The 19,471-nt window shown below is 53.0% G+C and overlaps 1 protein-coding gene across 1 annotated transcript in view; it reads right to left on the bottom strand.

The window, feature by feature from the left end:
- Positions 1 to 14,257, bottom strand: part of IGHMBP2 (immunoglobulin mu binding protein 2) — a 35,667-nt gene extending 21,410 nt beyond the window's left edge. The window contains exons 1-5 of the mRNA XM_014940707.1: positions 14,212 to 14,257; positions 8,525 to 8,688; positions 7,595 to 7,795; positions 3,261 to 3,408; positions 893 to 1,067 (exon numbers count right to left, since the gene is read on the bottom strand). Coding sequence (XP_014796193.1) covers positions 893 to 1,067; positions 3,261 to 3,309 — 224 coding nt within the window. The 5' untranslated portion in view covers positions 3,310 to 3,408; positions 7,595 to 7,795; positions 8,525 to 8,688; positions 14,212 to 14,257. The remainder of the gene's footprint in view (positions 1 to 892; positions 1,068 to 3,260; positions 3,409 to 7,594; positions 7,796 to 8,524; positions 8,689 to 14,211) is intronic.
- Positions 14,258 to 19,471: the final 5,214 nt, after the last annotated feature.

Raw genomic sequence — 19,471 nt, 5'->3', positions numbered from 1 at the left:
TCCAACCTAGACGGTTCCACGTGATTGTTTTAAATTGTTGGTTTTTTTGAACAACTTTTCTAACCAGCCTGGAAATTGCTCTGTGTGACAGAGAGAAAGCGAAGAATTCAAACACAGTGCTGTCAAGCAAGAGGAATCCAAAAACTGTCTCTGCTGAAGGTATGTCTCTCGGGAAGAACATCTGTTAAAATGTATGTAATTTTGAGTAACCCAAGAGGAGCACATGGCAAGGATGAGCGTGAGGATGGCGAGGATGAGTATGGGGAGGAAGCACATGAGGAGGAGCGGCTGAGGGAGCTGGGGGTGTTCAGCCTGGAGAAAAGGAGGCTTAGGGGAGACTTTCTCGCTCTCTCCAACTCCCTGAAAGGAGGGTGTAGCCAGGGGGGTCGGTCTCTTCTCCCAAGGAACAGGTGATGGGACAAGAGGGAATGGCCTCAAGTTGCACCAGGGGAGGTTTAAGATGAAGATTGGGAAAGATTTCTCCACTGAAAGGGCTGTCAAGCCTTGGCAGAGGCTGCCCAGGGCCGTGCTGGAGTCCCCATCCCTGGAGGGATTTCAAAGCCAGGCAGACGTGGTGCTGAGGGACATGGGTCAGAGGTGGCTTTGTCACTGTTGGGTTGATGGTTGGACTCGATGGTCTTGAAAGGTCCCTCCCAACCCAGGCAATTTTGTGGTTCTCTTCTCTGACTCTAAGAAAGCCTGCTCAGATAGGGTGCATTAAACTTTAAGCAGTGGGTATCAGTGAGACAGGTCTGATGTGACTCTGGCAGCGTGACCAAACCCAACTGATGGGGAGCACCAACAAACAACCCCCAGCAGTGAAACATCTCAATGTCTGAGGCATTCGGAAGCTTTTGGCTGCATCAATAAGGGACCGCGAAGCGCTCCTTACTTGTGGGAGATGATGGTGGGGGGGAGCTGCTTGTGATCCCCAGCCAGGACACACTTGGGGGCCCTGAGCAGAGGCACCCAGCAGCTGGCCTCCAGCGCCTGCGCACACTCGTCGATCACCACCAGACCGAAGTGCTCCTCGGGAAGCAGCTTCAGCGGGCCCTCTGAGGATGCACCTAGGGAAAGGAGAGGGTGCACGGCTCAGCAGGGGCACAGCAGGGGAGCACCCTGGTTTTAAACAAAGCACACACACCTTGGGATTGAGGGAGGCAGGAAAAGTAATGTTTCTTTGCAGAGATTCGGAAACTCGGCTCTGTGGCCCATGCCAGATCCACAGACATCTGTATGTGTCAGAAGTGGGTTTTGCCAATTCCTGTTTGTCCTTTTTTCCCCGGCATCTGGGCCCAAAAGCTTCCAAGTATCTTTGAAACCCGCGGTGAAGCCAAGATGACACACGGAGCAATATGCTCGGATGCCTCACCCAGAGCAGGAGCAGAGCAAAAGCACTAAGGAACACCCACCTCCCGTCCAACCCCGAAGGCAAACAAAGCTTCTCTCCAACCGAAAGATGGGGGGGAGGTTCACCTCCTCTGAGGCACCCAGGGACACCCCCAGGGAAGGACTGGTGGAGCCCCTGCCCTGCAGACCCCCGCCGTGCTGCTGCCTCCTCCCCGGGGGCAGCGGGAGAAGGGAAGGCAGGGGAGACCCATCAGACAGCCATGGCAAGGACAAGCCTTTCCCATCTGTAACCTCAGCCAAATAACCCTCACACAGAACCGACAGTGACCCACACACCCACTGCAGCTCCGAATTCCAGAGGCATCCAAATGTCACTGCACTTCATCAGGACCAGGGATGCAAAGGGAGGAGAGGAGGATCAAGCAGCCACGTGCCAGACATGGAGAATTTTATTCCCCGTGTTCACAGACATGTTTTCTCACAAGCCCCTGTGCTATTGCAGCAAAAGCAGCTCTGATTAGGGGTGACTTTGCTTTGCCACAGTAAATCCTGCTGCCTCTCCAGCTCTGCATCAGCTCAGAAATCACAGTTTGTCAACTCAGACAGCTTGTTTTCCTTAAAAAAAATTGTTTCCAGTTTATATGAATCCACCCTGGTAACACGGGGCATACAGTCTGCAATTTTGCCATGTCGAAGGTGAAAGGAGAAGAAATAAGTAGAAAGGTCCTCTCTCTCTAAAACTGAGTGCACCGAGGTGGAGGCAGATGGATTTCTTCCCTTACAGCTCAACCTGAGTTTATTGAACTGCCATTAACTAAAGGTCACTGGTGTCCCTGTGCGTTGCCATGATTAAATAAATCCTCTCTCCGCTGAGCCTAGCAACAGAGCACTTTGGCTTGCATAAATAATAATTCCCATCAAACTACATGGTTTCAGACTAATATCAAGATTGCTTAACTCGGGAAAACACAAAATCCACCTCCTTTGTCCACCCCGTTTCTCTGCAGCAGAGCTGCACAGAGCTCCACACTGGCCCCAGCGTCACAGGAGAAAATCAGTGACTGATCAGTGCAACAGCCAGCAGAAAATACCACTTTTACTGAAAAAAGGAAACCTCCCCCTCTTTTGCTGGGCAGAGTAAAAAGAAGCGAGAGGCCAATTCCCAGCAGCTAATGCACTGGAAGGATCTACCTTCCCTTTAGCCTTCACACAGTAGCTTGTAAATGCCCTGTGAAGTTCTTTATGACCTAAAATTATTGATGTTTCACTGCAGCAAATAATCCCTGAGCAATCAAACCCAAAGATTATACACGGAGTAGGATCCACCTGCTGTAGGAAAGCGCTTTAGCGGGTGTTAAACTTGAAGCAGTTGTGCTCCCCTGGGGTGGCAGGGCATCCCCCCCTGTGTGCGGAGGAGCTGTGTACACGTGCTGCTGGATGGGAACCTGGAGCCCTTCCCAACATCCCACATCCTCTCCACCACTTGGGAGAGGCACAGAACCACCCAAACACGTGGGGGCTGGGACCAGGATAGGGGAACACGTGCTGTATTCCATCAGTCGTGGCAACTATCCAAGCAGGAAAGCAATTCCCTGTGACTGCTGAAATCAATAAGCAGATTGCACACCTCCACTAGCGCTTGTTTACGCTCAGCTCCTGCGCAGAGCTAAGGGAGATGGGCAGGCTGGCTCCCACCACCTCCTAGACCCGTGCTCTTTGATAAACAACAAGATGAGGTGCCAGAGCTTGAGCAGGGAGGACGCTGCTGTGCGCAGCAAACGCGACCCAACTCCCAGGAGCCCAGGAGTAAGTCTCCCTCCTGTCCCAGCAGGACGCTGCCTCCCAGGGCACAGGATTTTTGTGAGTCCTGGCAAGTGAGGTGAAATACCACAAAGAAGAAGATCTGGCACCTGTGTTTGTAGCAAGGACGACGCTGGCGTGGGTGAGGGCTGCAACCATGGCCGTCTCCTCTCGTTCTTTCAGCTCCTTTCTCAGTGCCTTAATCTCACTGAGAAAATGGCTCCGCTCTCCCTTGTCCTGAGCCTTTTTGCTTTTTGCCTACAAGATAGAAAAATCAAGATAGAACAAACTGTTTCTAGTCCTCGGGATACGTTCAGCTTCTCCCATAACCAAAGAACCCAGGTACAGCGTGGCTTTTCCGTGTCCACATGGAACCCTGGCTCATCACAATCAGCCCCATGAAACCCGGACTTCTCTTCCCTCCCCCTGCCAGGAAATCCCCTCCACCATCAGTGTTGCCCGAAGCACACGGAGTATTTCTGTCTGTGCAAGAGATGAACTGCATCAACACAACCCCTGGCTCTGAGCATGAGGCAGCACAATGAGACTGTTGCTGCCCCTCGGAGCACCGGGAGTAACCCCAGGGCTCGGGCAGCGATGGCTCAGTCGGTCCAGGCTGAAACTCCTCGGGCTGCACCTTTGGACAGTCTTGAATTGTCAGCAGAGTGGTGAATCACAGAATCACAGAATGGTTTGGGTGGGAAGGGACCTTAAAGCCCCCCCAGTGCCACCCCCTGCCCTGGGCAGGGACACCTCCCACCAGCCCAGGTTGCTCCAAGCCCCCTCCAACCTGCCCTTGAACCCCTCCAGGGATGGGGCAGCCACAGCTTCTCGGGGCAACCTGGGCCAGGCTCTCACCACCCTCACACCAAACAAGTTCTGCCCCACATCTCAGCTCCATCTCCCCTCTTTCAGGGTCAAACCCTTCCCCCTCCTCCTAGGGCTCCCCTCCCTCATCCAGAGTCCCTCTCCATCTCTCCTGGAGCTCCTGGAGGGACTGGAAGGGGCTCCAAGGTCTCCCCAGAGCCTTCTCTTCTCCAGGCTGAACCCCCCCAACTCTCTCAGCCTGTCCCCACAGCAGAGGGGCTCCAGCCCTCCCAGCATCTCCAGGGCCTCCTTTGGCCCCATCCAACAGGTCCATGTCCTTCCAGTGCTGAGGACTCCAGAGCTGGACCAGTGCTCCAGGTGGGGTCTCCCCAGTGAGGAGCAGAGGGGTATAATCACCCCCCTCACCCTGCTGCCCACGCTGCTGGGGGTGCAGCCCAGGATGAAGATTTACTCGCTGTCCTTAAACCCTCTGTCCAGCCCTTCCTGCTCTGCCCTGTCCCTCCCCAGCGCCCCAGAGACCAGCAGGGAGAGGGGCAGATGCTTCAGTCCGTCCCACGGCCGAGTCTCTGCACCACCAAAGCATCCGGGCACCAAGTGAGGAGTAATGTCTGGTGGTGACTGGGCTCAGGACCCCCCCATCTCATTCTGCTCCGCTGCTCGGGGGGAGCAGGGACCCCCTGTCTCCAAGTGACCCCGAAGCAGGAGGCTCCCCAAGTGATGGCACCGTGTCTGGCCAAAGCAGCAGCTCTGCATCGTTAGGAAGGTGCCTCTGAGCCGCTGTACATGATTCACCACAATAACTAGACAGGCTCAGGGCTTTTTTTAGCAGCGCCTATTAAATATATCCAACGCACCAAATCATCCCCAGCTACAGACACGGGCCCAGCAAGAGACCCTGAGAAAGCTCCCTGTGCTTTGGATTATGGACATTGGGACCACTTCCTTGGAGGAAAGGCCAATGACCCCAGAAGGCTGGGAAGGCTGCAGGCAGCAGCTTCTCTAAGCAGCCACACCAGTAAGACCTGCTGGTCCCTCTAATCCTCCTCTGCATGGATGGATTCTCCAGTGTCCAACAGCTCATAGTGCAACCTCTGCCCTAGGGAGGACGTTCAGGTGTCTCACTCCTCTGCTCTCCCACCTCTTTGGGTTAAACTTGCAGGTATTTAACTCCCGTGGAACCTCTCTGTGTCTGCCCAGCGTAGGCAAAATGGGCTGAGAGGCTCAGAAGTCTCTGGGGAGGGATCACAGACACAGGGATAACTGGATCCCATGGACATCTTCCCTGAGCCTGACCTAACGGAGAGGGGGGGCTCCAGCCCTGAGAGTCACCGAGCTGAGGGACAAAGATCAGCATCAGCTTCCTCCCTGCTGGAAAGAGGAAGACTAGAGAGCAAAACTGGTGGTGCCAGCAGGGCCACATTCAACATCTGCTCTGCAAATGAGATCTAGGTAGTGATTAGCAACTGCTCTCTGCTGTTTGTGGCGACACTAGGATCCAAACATCAACACTAGGATCCCAACATTGACACTAGGATCCAAACATGGACTGTCTCTCAGCTCTGAAAGCAGCTGTGGGCACAGGGAGCCCCGTCCCGAGGGAACACGGCACCCTCAGCCAGCCCCAAGGCTACTGCTGGGCACAGGGTGACCTGGATCCCACCCACACCTCGTTAGCACTCTGGGGGGGTCACCAAGCTCTAATTGTCTTAACCTGCCTCATTTGGGCCCCCACCCACACACTCCTTGGTCTGGGAGCTGCATTTAAGGCCAGACCTTGTCCCCACCCTGAGCTATAGGGGTTGTGTCCTCAGTTTGGACCTGTGCTGGGGAACTACACCTTTGTTGGTGCAAAGAGCATCCAGAAGCTGATGTCCTGGAAAACTTGAAGCCTGAACAGGTAAGAGAAGGGGACACAAAGAGGTGGAAAATGTGCAAAGAGAGCACAGGGTTTCATTGATATTCTTGTTTCTGCTGTGGTGGTGGTGATGGAAAGGAGTGAGAAGAGTCAAAATGCAGAGTGGATGAAGTAAGAAGTGGATGAAGTAAGAAATTATTACAGGGGTGAGCAGAGGATACTGTGGGGAGAAGGTGAGGCAGGATGAGGGGAAGGTGGGCCAGGACCTCAGAGGTGGGCTCTCTGCAGCCCAGACAGAGGAGATGGTAATGCCTCAGGTGCATCTTCTGTGAAAGACCTGGCCATGGGCAGCACAAAGCACCACTAAGCAAGTGGAACTGCAGCAGTGTGTCAGCTCTTGGGGTTTGTTTGGCATTTCAGGGTGCAACAAGCCTTGGGGCCAGGCCCTGTGTCCCATCACCATGTTCCCCTTCCTCTAGGGAGGAAATAGATGGAGACCTTAGTGCTGAAGGCTTTGCTTTCTCCCCAATTTCCATTCTTCTATGGAAATTAGGAGTGAAAAAACCTCCTCCCAAGAAGAGGGAAGGGAAAAAACAACCACATCTGGGAAAACTGGAGCTGCTGCCATGGTGGTGGCTGCAGATCAGTGCTCCTGGGGCTGAGAGCTGTGTTTGGGGTGTGTCACTCCATACAGAGACATGCAGGGCCTTACTGAAGGGCAGGGCCAGCCACGGCCCGACACAGGCAGGGCTGAGAGGGTGCCCTCCTGCACCTCTGGTGGGGATGGGATCTCTCTTGAGCAGATAACAGCTCTGGACAATGCTGCTAACGAATGAGGGAGGGAAAATCTAATTAGTACCAAAGCCTATCATCTCAAGTAAAAGAGTGACTTCATAAATTAAGTTTAGGAAAATTATGTTGTGAAAGAAGAAATTAAGGATGAATTTTTACAGTGTACTCTGCTTCCTACTCGAGGTGGCTGAGAGTGGGAGGGAGTGTCAGGACAGCCAGACATCTCGTTAGGAAGTGAATTAGTGGTGGGACTGTTTCCTTCGCTCTCTGGTGAAGAGGATTGCAGGAAGGATGCTAGACATCATCCGGAGAGCAGGGCACTGCCACGTCCCCCCACGCAGCCACATGACTAGGATTTTGTCACTTAGTGAGGAATTCAGAGCGGAGGAGTTTTGCCCTGGGCTCTTCCTCCAGCAGATAAGGATGTGCCCTGGGAGGCTCTGGCAGCCCCTGGTAGAGCAGTTCTCTGAGACACCTTCCCCACCTCCTTTCCTCCAGGGCCAGGTTAAATGCTTCCCAATCAGAGTAAATGAGATTAATTAATGGACACACATCTCCAGCTGTCACTGCCAGCCCCCTGCACTATGCTATTTTTCCTTTCCTCTCCCCTGCTGTGGCCTTTCTGCTGCTGACTGACCACGAGAGGCTCATGCCCCCCAGTATCCTCCCCCTGCCTGTACACAGCACTATTCAGACTGGGAGCATCACTGGGGGCTCCTGGGGGCCTGAACCCTGGCTAAAGGCAAATCACACAGAACTAGTCACTGTGATTTGCCTCTAGCCACTGATTTTTGGGGCAACCTAGAGCACCTGGCTGCAGCAATTCTCTTACAAGAACATCCAAGAAGTGGCAGAGTTTCTCTGTGTCTCAGAGCCGAAGTAGCCCCCCTGGCTTGCAGCTCGGGTACCACTGATCTAGAGAGCTGGAGCTCAGGTAGCCCACCCAGGGCACATGACAGGGACACGTACGAAGGCCTGGTCGATGTCCTTCCTGATGTCTGCCACTATCTGGGCGTTGTCACTGTGGGCCAGGACGGCATCCAGGGAGTGCTGCTGGATGGGCTCCAGCAGGCGCGCGGGGTGCCCCAGCCGCAGGATGCGGGCCCTGTGCCCGGCCAGCCTTTCCACCAGGTTGTCCACAGCCACGTTGGATGGGGCACAGCACAGGACCTGTGAGGGGAGAAACCCAGTGATCCTTACTGCCAGGGACAGCAGAGGTGGGAGCAGCAGCGGCCAAGAAGGGAGACCAACATCTGTGGGGAATAAATCACTGACATCTCCACAGCCTCCAGACACCAGAGGCAATTCCCACCTGGCTTTGAAGCACAAGTGCAGGATCTTCAACAAACAGCAAGCCTGAGCTCTGAAGCCACAGTTTGCACCTCTTTCAGCTGAGGACCCCCCCGCAGTCAGCAGGGACACCCCAAACCAGACCAGGTTGCCCAGGGCCTCATTGAGCCTCTCCTTGAATATCTCCAGGGAAGGGGCCTCAACCACCTCCCTGGGCAACCTGTTCCAGTGCTCCACCACCCTCACAGTGAAGAACCCTCTCCTAATCTCCAGTCTAAATCTGTTCCCCTCCAGCTTGAAGCCATTGCCCCTCGTCCTGTCACTGCAGGCCTTTCTAAACAGGTTCTCCCCAGCCTTCATGTAGGCTCCCTTCAGGTACTGGCAAGCCTGAGGTCTGAAGCCACAGTTTGCACCTCCTTCCAGCTGACAGGGGAAGCTCCCTGGGCCCTGAAGCCCAGCCAGAGCCTGCAGCGTGACATGGCCATGGCTGGGTCTGCTCCAGCTGCCACGGAGCACATGGAGTTTCCAAAATAACCCACCCTGGTCACTGTCACTCCCGTCCCGCCACTGAACCAAGGTGGTCACTCCTGTCCTGCCACTGACACTCACCTTCAGGCCTTGCTGGACCGCTTGCAAGATGATCTCCACCAGCGTTGTGGTCTTCCCTGTGCCAGGCGGTCCATGGACGATGGCGAGCTCCCTCTGTGTCAGCGCGAAGGAGACGGCCTCCCTCTGTGACGCATCCAGCGACTCGTTGAAAAGCTTCAGAGGCCCTGGGGAGACAGCGGGGGATTTGCCTGGACTCAGCCCTAACCCGGGGCTTGCTGAGCAGCACAAAGCCGGGAACACAAAGAAGCAGCTCTCGGTAGCTGGCCCAAATCAATTTGATAATGAGAAGAGGTTCCTGGGGAGGAAGGCTCACCGTGTCCCAGCCAGGGGGCTACAAGAGCCCAGGCTGGTAAAAGCAAGCTTGTTCTGCTTTCAGAAGGAGCAGGGAGCCCACCCTGCAGCGTGTCTGCCCCTGCCACTCCTCAGGAGGAGCAAGCACCCAGCTGGGAACACGACTAGTCTGGATTGGAAATTTTCAGCATTTAAAGAGGCATTTACTTGCTACAACATCAAACATGTAGAATCTCCTGGGTGCGGAGGGTGCTCTGGGTTTAATTTAAAGGTGAGACAGCTTCTTTAGCAAACTCTCAATGAAAAGAGGGAAGTAGTTGATCTTGCAAACAAATCGCTCCTGTTCCAGTTAAACCCACCTCAGCATCAGTGAAAAAGCAGCAGAAAAGAGCAGTCCTGTATTGCCCAACAATGACTGAAAAGGAAAATAGATACAAACTGGCAATGCAAATGTTGAAAACTAAAATTAGTTTGGGCTTTAATGATCAGAAAGGAGAAAAGAGAAAAAGGACATGCAAATTGCATTACAAGAGAATTGGTTTCACTGCCGAAGACTGAATTCTCACAAGCTGCTTTTTACCTCCCAGATTTATCTAATTTAAACCCATATTTATTCTCATCTCCCATAATCCTGCCGCTAATCTCCTTGTTCATTATGGAAGTTAATTACAGCAGGGCTGATGACTCATTACACTGAGGTTTACTGAAAATAATGTTCCCACGGAAGCTTATGTAAGCCCCATCTCTGGGCACGGGTCCCTGCTGGGCATCGTGTGTTTTAGCGCTGCCTTTGCATTAGGAACTTGATTAAAAGCACGAAGGTGCCTCCTGGCCTTGGGCAGGTTGAGTTGTGGGCACCCCCGTGTCACCCCCAGCACTGGCTTCGGAAGCAGCACAACTAAATGAGGTGTTCGGGTTAAATAACGTTTGTTAAAAAGATGCTGGTGAGGAGGAGAGAAATGGGACTAATGGGACTTTCTCCTGCTAACCTGCCTCTTGCTTTACACCTAATTCTGGAGCTGGCGTGCTAATGACTAAGAGGAGACCGGGAAGCATCCCGTGGGCCTGGGGAAAGAGAAAGAATAGCTTAAAAACTGAAAGGCATTTCCCACAACGAGGAACAGCCGGGACGTAGGAGTCATTGATATTTCCTTGCTCAAGGAATGAGATCAGAAACAGGCTTCTCCACACCCTCTTCCCGTTCAGTCCCACGCTGCCGAAGCTGCTGTGTGGGTGACTGGGAGATGTGCCTCAGCTGGGCTGGGCAGGGTGGGGAGGAGGAGGAGGGCAGAGCCTTCGGAGGGGTGCTGTGACTCCTCTAAGCTCTCCCCCATCCCCGAGCTGGGCTCTCAGCAGGCTCACCTGAAGAAATGCAGTTTATCTGCCCCAGCAGGGCTGGCCTGAGGGCTCGGTGTGAGCCATCAGATCAGGGCTTGCACCCATACTCTCAGAAGACACCCCTTAACCCAGCCCCATGGCATCAGCTCTGCCTCCTGCCCTGTCCATGTCAGCCCCCAGAGCAGCCTGGGGAGGGGATGGATGTCCACCTGCACCCTCGGGTCTCGCTGCTGCCCAGGTAATTCAGCCCCAACAGGCAACTTGATTTAGGAGTGTAGCATTGGAAAAAAAATCGCCTTGGCCACCAAGGTTGTCCCTCCAACATTTCCAGGACCAAGACACTTTTCTGCACAGGACCAGCAGTCCTGGTGAAGAGGTGGGCTTGGAGGGTGAAATTCAAGTCCAGGGAAAGGAGCCTTTGCACCAAATGTGGGTGGGAACTGTCCTCCCTGGGAGGGAAAGCTCAGGTTCTCCAGAGCTGGAGGCCCCTTGCTCCCCAGTGTACCTTCCTCATCATCATTCTTCAGTCTGGAGAAGAGGAAGCTGAGGGGAGACCTTCTCGCGCTCTATAACTACCTGAAGGGGGGGGCAGAGAAGCGGGGGTTGGTCTCGTCTCCCAAGTCACAGAAGACAGGACAAGAGGAAATGGCCTCAAGTTGCACCAGGGGAGGTTTAGATTGGATATTAGGAAACATTTCTTCATGGAAAGGGTTATCCAGCATTGGAGTGGGCTGCCCAGGGAAGTGGTTGAGGCACCATCCCTGGAGGTGTTCAAAAGATGGGTTGAAATGGTCCCCAGGAATATGGTTTAGTGATTTTTTTTTTATTGCTTATTTCTTATTTATTTTTTTATCAGAGTTAAGTTGATGGTTGGACTAGATGATCTTAGAGGTCCCTTCCAACCCAGACAATTCTAGGATTCTGTCACTGTGTATGGGCACCACCAGCAAACTGGAGCCTGTGACCAGCTCCTCCACAGCCCAGCTGCAGCCAAACAGGATGGGCAATGTCCCGGAGGGTGATTAAGCCTGAAAGAAGGCACTTCCCCTGCTCTGCCTGTGCAGGATTTGGCAGCTGAGCTGTCTGGAGAGCTCAGTGTTCCCCACAGATCTCATGGGCTCTTCATGGCTCCTGCGATGGCAGGAGGGATCACACGGTGGAGGGACAAGCAGCATGTGAGATTTCTGCAGTGACTTGTCACATCCACTCGACTCGTGCCAAGGAGCCCAGGAAGTTTTGCTAGAAATCCCTGGTGTTCCCCAGTGCTGCTGGGTCAGCTCTTACCGGGGACACCCCCACCCTCTAACACGGCTTTTTCTTTCCCTTTCTCCTTTCTCTTTTCAAATGTCTCTTTCCAGCAATAGGCATAAGTGGGCACAAGGCAGCTCCAGTGTCTGGGCACAGGGATGAACACTCCCGTGCTTTTTCCAGACCAGGAAAACAGAGAGAGGTGGTGGCTGTTCCTGACCTCACAGGACTGTGCCTACAATAAGGTATAACCTTATTTCTGGCAGAAAAGGGAACGTTCAGGCCGGCAGGCAGAGCAATGCTGGCCTCTGCTGGCAAGCCCAGCCTCTCCATGCATCCACCACCGCGGACGGTTTGGAGTTTGCCTTTGAGAGCTCACTCTCCCACCTGGTTCCCCTTCTGGAGGTACAAGGTAAGGGTTGGAAATGCTTTGTGGTGGGGAGCCAGTCCCCAGGCTCCCATGCTTGAAAAGTTAGGCTTCTAACTTTTCCCCCCACCCTTAAAAAATTAGATTTAGCATCCTGCTGCTGCACATGTCACTTCCTGGAGCCTGTTTTGCCCTTGGGAGAGCACCAGGCATAGAGCTGGGTGCTTATGATTTCCACTGACCCTTCTACTTCTTGATCCCTTTGTAATTTGGTTCTTCCCCACCGTTTGTACAGAAGACAATGACAAATGTTCTGCATCCGGGTATGGATCTGCTCTGTGCCACCTTCTCCTCCTCCTGCCCACGTGTTGGGGCCAGCTCTTTCTCTGGGTGGGTGTTTATGTGGTTTCTCTCCTACCCCTGGCTTTCTGGGCTTCTGACTGAAGCAGAGCTTTATTGCATCCTGGGATGGTGTTATTATAGATGTGTGTCTAGACAGCCCGTTTTACGAGATGTACAGAACTTATTAACTCCGGGTCCTGACGGGTTTGTTTGAAATCAGATAATGGATGGGATGAGGCAGAGGCAGGAAAGCATCTCCCTGGGAAACCAGGCTAAAAGATGCTTGGTCATGGAAGGAGCTACTGTGCCATGGAGGAGGGGCAGCCTGCAACACTGAGGGGTTCTTCTGTCCTCCTGTCACAGAGCACGCACCTGGGAAACACGTGCTGCCTTCTGCCCACAGACCCCACACCTGGGAGTTTGTGTGCTGTTTGCAGAGACACGTTCCTGTGTCCTGGGACACACAGGACACCTGGGGCACTGCAGGTGCCATCGTACAAGTCTAAGAGATGGGACTTATCCCGGCAGCTGCCATGTGCCCTCCCCGTCAGGTCTGTGGAGCCTGGCCGCCAGGTAGGACCTCGCTAAAGTTGAAGTCATTATTATTTAATTCCTGGCTAGTATAATGTCTCTCTAGTTGGGGAGGAAGGAGCTATAAATTGAGAAGGCAGAAGGAAGGCCTTTCCACCCTGCCCTTCTCAGGTTATCTGCTGCTGTCTCGTATTGCATCTCCTTTCTCCGTCTGATGAGGCTGAACGTTTCTATCAATCAATATTCCCAGCGCTAGGAGATGTAAAATCCATCTCTGGGCTTAGTCTGGCACTTGTGAGCCATTTGGTGAAACAGAATTTTTCTTCATTAGAGAGGCAGTTCTGCTACCATCGGGGGAAAAGCAGGGTAGAAGCTGCTACGAAAGTTAGTTCATTAAAATTTAATTCTCTTATCCAATATTAAAACCCTGAGCACAGCAAGGTCTTGAGGTAGCCAAAAGGCTAAGAGGTCTGACTCAGACCAAGCTCAGCACTTAGAACTAGGGAGACATGACTTGCACTAACATGAATTCTTTGCCCTGGGTGTACAGAATGGGAACACAGCGGGGAGTCGGGGCACGAAAGAGGGGAACCACCGTGGGCAACCAAATACAGTAACAAAAGCAAGAAAAGCCAGACCAGCAAGCACAGAGCACCAGGAGCTGCGGTGGGGAGGGACCTGAGCCCAGCCCCAGGCAGGGATGGAGGGTGTCACCCACATCACACTGTGTAGTGGTGAGCCCTGAGCTCTGCGGGGCTGGGAGACAGAGCCACCCCCTGCCTCCACCCTGATCCCTGCGGCCCAGGGCATGTTCCCCTTCTGTCAGGGATGATATTCGTTGGCAGTTGCTGGGCACTCGGATATTCTGCTGGTCAGAGGCTTTGGTTTCCCCAAAAGGGTAAGCTCTGTAACTTCATCTCACATTTCTCCAAAGACTCGCATCAACAAAGCTCTGAGTAAAAGGGGATTCTGCTTATATGTGATTTTCTGACAGCTGGTGGTTCCCATGAAGGCACAGTTATTGGATTTTTAATATAGGAGCAGTGCTGGCACTTCCTGATCTTTGAAGTTTAGGGATGGGACTGGGGCAGGAAGCAAATGAGAAATGCCTCATAAACTAAACTGAATTTCAGACCTGTGAACGTGTGTAAACAAATTCCCCAAACCTGTCAGCTGTGACACCTGCAGAGATGAGCATCCTCCAAACCAGGCAGGGACAGGCCCAGAGCCCTTATCCTGTGGGCTGGGAACTTCAGCCTTCACTGAGTGCTCTGGAGAGGGAATATTTCCCCCCACTTTCCCCACAATAACTTTCTCTATCTTTGCTGCTGCTCTCATGTCGGTTTTAAGCATTGCTGCTCTCGCCAGCCCGTCCCAAAGAGCTCCCCAGTGCCTGACCCCAGCTTCACATACTGGGGCAGACTAACCCCAGTAGCAGGCTCATTGCAGGTGCTCAGCTGTGAGGGTCCAGGGGCTCTGACCCTGGCGGGGGGCAGAAAATATCTCTAGAAAGGTCAATTCAGCACCTGCCATCAGGCTGCTATAAAATATTACAGAGAAGCATCCTTACTTGTTTCCCTGAAGGCGCTCGGAGCAGAAGAGAAGAAGAGGACGTCGATGAGATCAATCAATATTCCCAGCCCTAGGAGATGTAAAATCCATCTCTGGGCTTAGTCTGGCACTTGTGAGCCATTTGGTGAAACAGAATTTTTCTTCATTAGAGAGGCAGTTCTGCTACCATCGGGGGAAAAGCAGGGTAGAAGCTGCTACGAAAGTTAGTTCATTAAAATTTAATTCTCTTATCCAATATTAAAACCCTGAGCACAGCAAGGTCTTGAGGTAGCCAAAAGGCTAAGAGGTCTGACTCAGACCAAGCTCAGCACTTAGAACTAGGGAGACATGACTTGCACTAACATGAATTCTTTGCCCTGGGTGTACAGAATGGGAACACAGCGGGGAGTCGGGGCACGAAAGAGGGGAACCACCGTGGGCAACCAAATACAGTAACAAAAGCAAGAAAAGCCAGACCAGCAAGCACAGAGCACCAGGAGCTGCGGTGGGGAGGGACCTGAGCCCAGCCCCAGGCAGGGATGGAGGGTGTCACCCACGTCACACTGTGTAGTGGTGAGCCCTGAGCTCTGCGGGGCTGGGAGACAGAGCCACCCCCTGCCTCCACCCTGATCCCTGCGGCCCAGGGCATGTTCCCCTTCTGTCAGGGATGATATTCGTTGGCAGTTGCTGGGCACTCGGATATTCTGCTGGTCAGAGGCTTTGGTTTCCCCAAAAGGGTAAGCTCTGTAACTTCATCTCGCATTTCTCCAAAGACTCGCATCAACAAAGCTCTGAGTAAAAGGGGATTCTGCTTATATGTGATTTTCTGACAGCTGGTGGTTCCCATGAAGGCACAGTTATTGGATTTTTAATATAGGAGCAGTGCTGGCACTTCCTGATCTTTGAAGTTTAGGGATGGGACTGGGGCAGGAAGCAAATGAGAAATGCCTCATAAACTAAACTGAATTTCAGACCTGTGAACGTGTGTAAACAAATTCCCCAAACCTGTCAGCTGTGACACCTGCAGAGATGAGCATCCTCCAAACCAGGCAGGGACAGGCCCAGAGCCCTTATCCTGTGGGCTGGGAACTTCAGCCTTCACTGAGTGCTCTGGAGAGGGAATATTTCCCCCCACTTTCCCCACAATAACTTTCTCTATCTTTGCTGCTGCTCTCATGTCGGTTTTAAGCATTGCTGCTCTCGCCAGCCCGTCCCAAAGAGCTCCCCAGTGCCTGACCCCAGCTTCACATACTGGGGCAGACTAACCCCAGTAGCAGGCTCATTGCAGGTGCTCAGCTGTGAGGGTCCAGGGGCTCTGACCCTGGCGGGGGGCAGAAAATATCTCTAGAAAGGTCAATTCAGCACCTGCCATCAGGCTGCTATAAAATATTACAGAGAAGCATCCTTACTTGTTTCCCTGAAGGCGCTCGGAGCAGAAGAGAAGAAGAGGACGTCGATGAGATGGGAGGCTGGGCCGCTGCGATACTGCTTCAGGGCAGTTAAAGCTCTGCCAAAGAGAAAAACAGCCGGGTTACAGGCACAGCAGGAATTCCTTCAGAGATCCCTGCACACCTCAGGGCCCACTGAGAGAAGACTTTGGGCACAGATTCAACTCTTCCAGAGCTGAAAAGTGTTACTCTGTCACAGACTAATCCTCTCTGATTGCTGCCTCCCCAGCACTCACACACAGCCCTTACACCAGCCAGAATTCCACCTGCTACTCACTCCAGTCTGACACAGGCAGACCCTCTGGCGAGCCCTGTCAGCACATTATTCAGCCAAGGGCTATTTGCTTCTCCTGCCAGGATGGAAAAGGCTCTACACAGAATCCTGGGAGTACCAGAAGTGCTGCAACACAGGGCTAAAACACGTAACAGAGTGTGGGATGAGGGGCAGGAGGAAGAGGGAAGAGGAGGATCATACCACCCAGCGGGCAGATGAACTCAGGCTCTTGTGACACTGCAGTATAAGAGAGCCAATTGAGTTATCTCCATGGGAAGGAGATTCCTGCCCTCAGGAATTAGCAGAAAAAGAAAGGCACATCCAAAAGGTGGACACCTGCCCTACGCGGAGCTGCTCTAGGAGTGAGAGGAATGAGATGGGAAAGGAGAGAAACCAAGTCAAGGGAAATAAACCGAGATCTGTCTCAGAAGAGCTTTTCTAGAGTAAACTTGGCAGTTTTCAATTGGCTTTTGTGCTCCCAAGCAGAGTGGCTGGAGGGGAAGCACAGCCCCCTGGTCCTTACCTCTTCAGCCTGTTGTAGGTGACATCATTGGCCAATTTGAGCAGGCGGTAGGAGCTCTCCCGGGCCAGGCTCAGCATCCCGTCGCGGGACTCCTCAAAGGCCACGGTCACGGCTCTGGAGGTGACCCGTGTCACGACGCCGGTGGAGAGCGGCTCACCCTGGCCTGCTGAGTCGTAAAGGCCCACGATGTCCCCTGCAAAGACGAGTTTGAAGAGAGAGTGTGAACGTGAAAAGAAGCTCTTTTGGGGAGACCAGCAACCAAGTGTGGCCCAACACAGACAGCGGGACCAGCATCACCAACCACAGCTTGTCTCCTGCCAAGGTCAGAGGTGGTGTCAGGCCTGTAGCAAAGAAGCATGTCCTTCCCTTAGCTGGGAGCACACAGTGAGAGGGACCAAAAGGACAATGAGTGGTGGGTGAGAAGACACTAGACCTTCAGACCTCCTCACACCGCAGGTCCTGGGGAGGAGACCAGCAGAGCTCCCCTCAGCCAGAGCTGCTCAGAAAGTCAATATGCCTTCACACAGAGCTTGGGAGAACCCGACTTCTCTGAGCTCCCAGACAAACCATTTTACATCCAGTTTAACTTTTAATCTGCATGGCAATACGTGCCTCCCAGGTGACTGCTACGTGCCAGTCAGCAGCACTACCTACCACCAGGGATTTGTAAGGACTCAGTACAGCTTTTCAGTCACTGTGAGGTGACGAGAGTGGAATTACAGAGAGTAATGGTGAAATGGAGACTGAGCAGGATGCTTGACTAAGTGTGTCACTTAGCTGGGGCCCATGTTCATTGAAGATTAAATTTCAGATTTACAAACTATGGGACGCTTTGCTCTGTAAGGTCCATCAGCTCCTACATTACAGTATTTGCAGCCTAGGAATAATTTACTGCTAGGGCACTGTGACTTCTCTTTGAAGAGCACTGGCAGATGCCCTCAGGGCTGGAACCCCAATCTGCAGTGAGTCCTTGATTTCAGAGCTTGGCAGTTTGGGGGCCTGGCTGACACAGAATGCACTGAACTGAACTTCAGCACACTGAAACAGTGCCAAGGTGTGACCAGGGTCAGAAACAGGCTGGTTCCCTGTGATCCACCTGCTCAGCAAACTCTGGGATCCAGCAAACTAACCCAAGAAAATCACTGAACTAAACCAGAGAATTGTCTGCTGCACCAGCTTCTCTCTCCTGCACCAGTTGTGGAGAGCGTGAGGCAATACCCTCATTGCCCAAGGAACACAGAAGGGTCTCTGCAGACTCACTTGGAGCTACTCCCCAGTCAAACCCTGTCCTTCTGAGATGGAAGTGACACAGAGGGTGAGGCACAAGTTGAAGGGGCACTGGGTGACGTGCTGGTGACTCTGTTTCTCTAGGACCTTTATTTCCAACAGAAATCCAGATGTGCCAACTGGTAACGGTACATACTTCACTTGCCAAAAATAACAGTACGGGGAAGGGCAGAAATATGGCAAACGTGCCAACTGGTAACGGTACATACTTCACTTCTCTCGCCAAAAATAGCAGTATGGGGAAGGGCAGAAATATGGCAAATCGGGAAGGAAAAGGAAAATCCACTTTCCATTTTGCAATTAAAGCTTAAGTGACAAAAGGTCTTTACCTACCCCAAGTGTGAACACTTTGGCTTGTACAAAGAATGCCATGCAACCTTTCATGGCGAGACCAGGGCTTTGTTTTTACTGATTCAGGAGGCACTGGCACTAATTCCTGGTGCAACATACCTGCCTGTAACAAGCCAAGGGACAAAGAGGCTGTTTTCCTCTACATTCATCCTGGAGCCATAACATTTTCTCCTTTCCTTTTTTGCATCGATTGCTCAGGCTTTACCAATATCATGTTAGAAGGATGTTAAGAAGAAGACATTGGTCATCTCTTACTTCACCTACTTTGCAGTCACAGGAATATCACTTACCAGGCCCAAAGCTGTTAGAGGGCAGCTCAGCGTCTGAATCATGTTTCCTGGGCTGAAAGGTGACGAGCAGCCGTCCGTAGAGCTCGGTTCTCTGGGTGGCAGCTTGGAGTTTGAGCAAGCAGACACCCCTGCGCTGCAGCTCCTTCAGCGAGACGCTCTCCTGCCATGCCCTGGGAACCACACACAGGTGTGAAGAAAAGCCCTTGCTGGGCTGAAGCTGAGACTCAGAACTTCAGAAAATGGAGCAGGAGATAGATGGAAAAGAAGGGGAAGGATGACGAAGGGTGTCCCTGCTCATGGCAGGGGTGCTGGAACTCAATGATCCTTAAGGTCCCTTCTAACCTGAACCATTCTAGGATGGCACAAGGGACATCAGGTGGTTGAAGTGTTGGGCTGTGCTATGAGTTTGTAGCGATGTAACTAGACTGGCATCCACAGGCTCACTTTGGGCAACGGGGTGATGCAGACCCTGGAGAAACCTCTGTTGATGTGGATTTTCCTCTCTCCTGTCTGGGTGTGGAAAGAAAGGACCTGCCCAGTTGGTTTGTCTGGACGTGCACACTGGCCTGGTTTCAGCTGGGATGGGGTGAACTTGCTTCCTCGTGGCTGCTGTGGTTTGGATTGAGCATGAGAGCAGAAGGGGAGCCCCAAGGTGCTGCTGACCTTATGAGTGACAGCACACCCTAAAGGATGAGTCTGAGAGGGATTCCTGCAGGGGTGAGCCCAGCAGGGTCTCCAGGGGTTAGAGCGAGCCCTACAGGGGGGATTCCTATGGGGAGGTGCTGGTGATAGAGGAGTGAGTACCACAGCATTTCCTAGAGGTGACAGCAGGGTTCCCACGGGTGACAGGAGGTCCTACAGCAGTGAGTCAGCTGGGCTGCCCACAGGTGACAGCAGGTCCCTTAGGGGTATGTCTGTCACTGCTTCCCACAGGTGACAGCAGGTCCCAGGGTCCTACAGCAGTGAGTCAGCTGGGCTGCCCACAGGTGACAGCAGGTCCCTTAGGGGTATGTCTGTCACTGCTTCCCACAGGTGACAGCAGGTCCCAGGGGAGGTCCAGCAGGGTCTCCCATAGGTGCTAGCAGGCCCTATATGGGTGACAGAGG

The sequence above is a fragment of the Calidris pugnax genome, unplaced genomic scaffold, assembly GCF_001431845.1.
Source record: "Calidris pugnax isolate Ruff unplaced genomic scaffold, ASM143184v1 scaffold98, whole genome shotgun sequence".
NCBI lineage: Eukaryota > Metazoa > Chordata > Aves > Charadriiformes > Scolopacidae > Calidris > Calidris pugnax.
The sequence above is the reverse complement of the archived record's forward strand: the minus strand, read 5'-3'. Positions and strand labels throughout refer to the sequence as shown.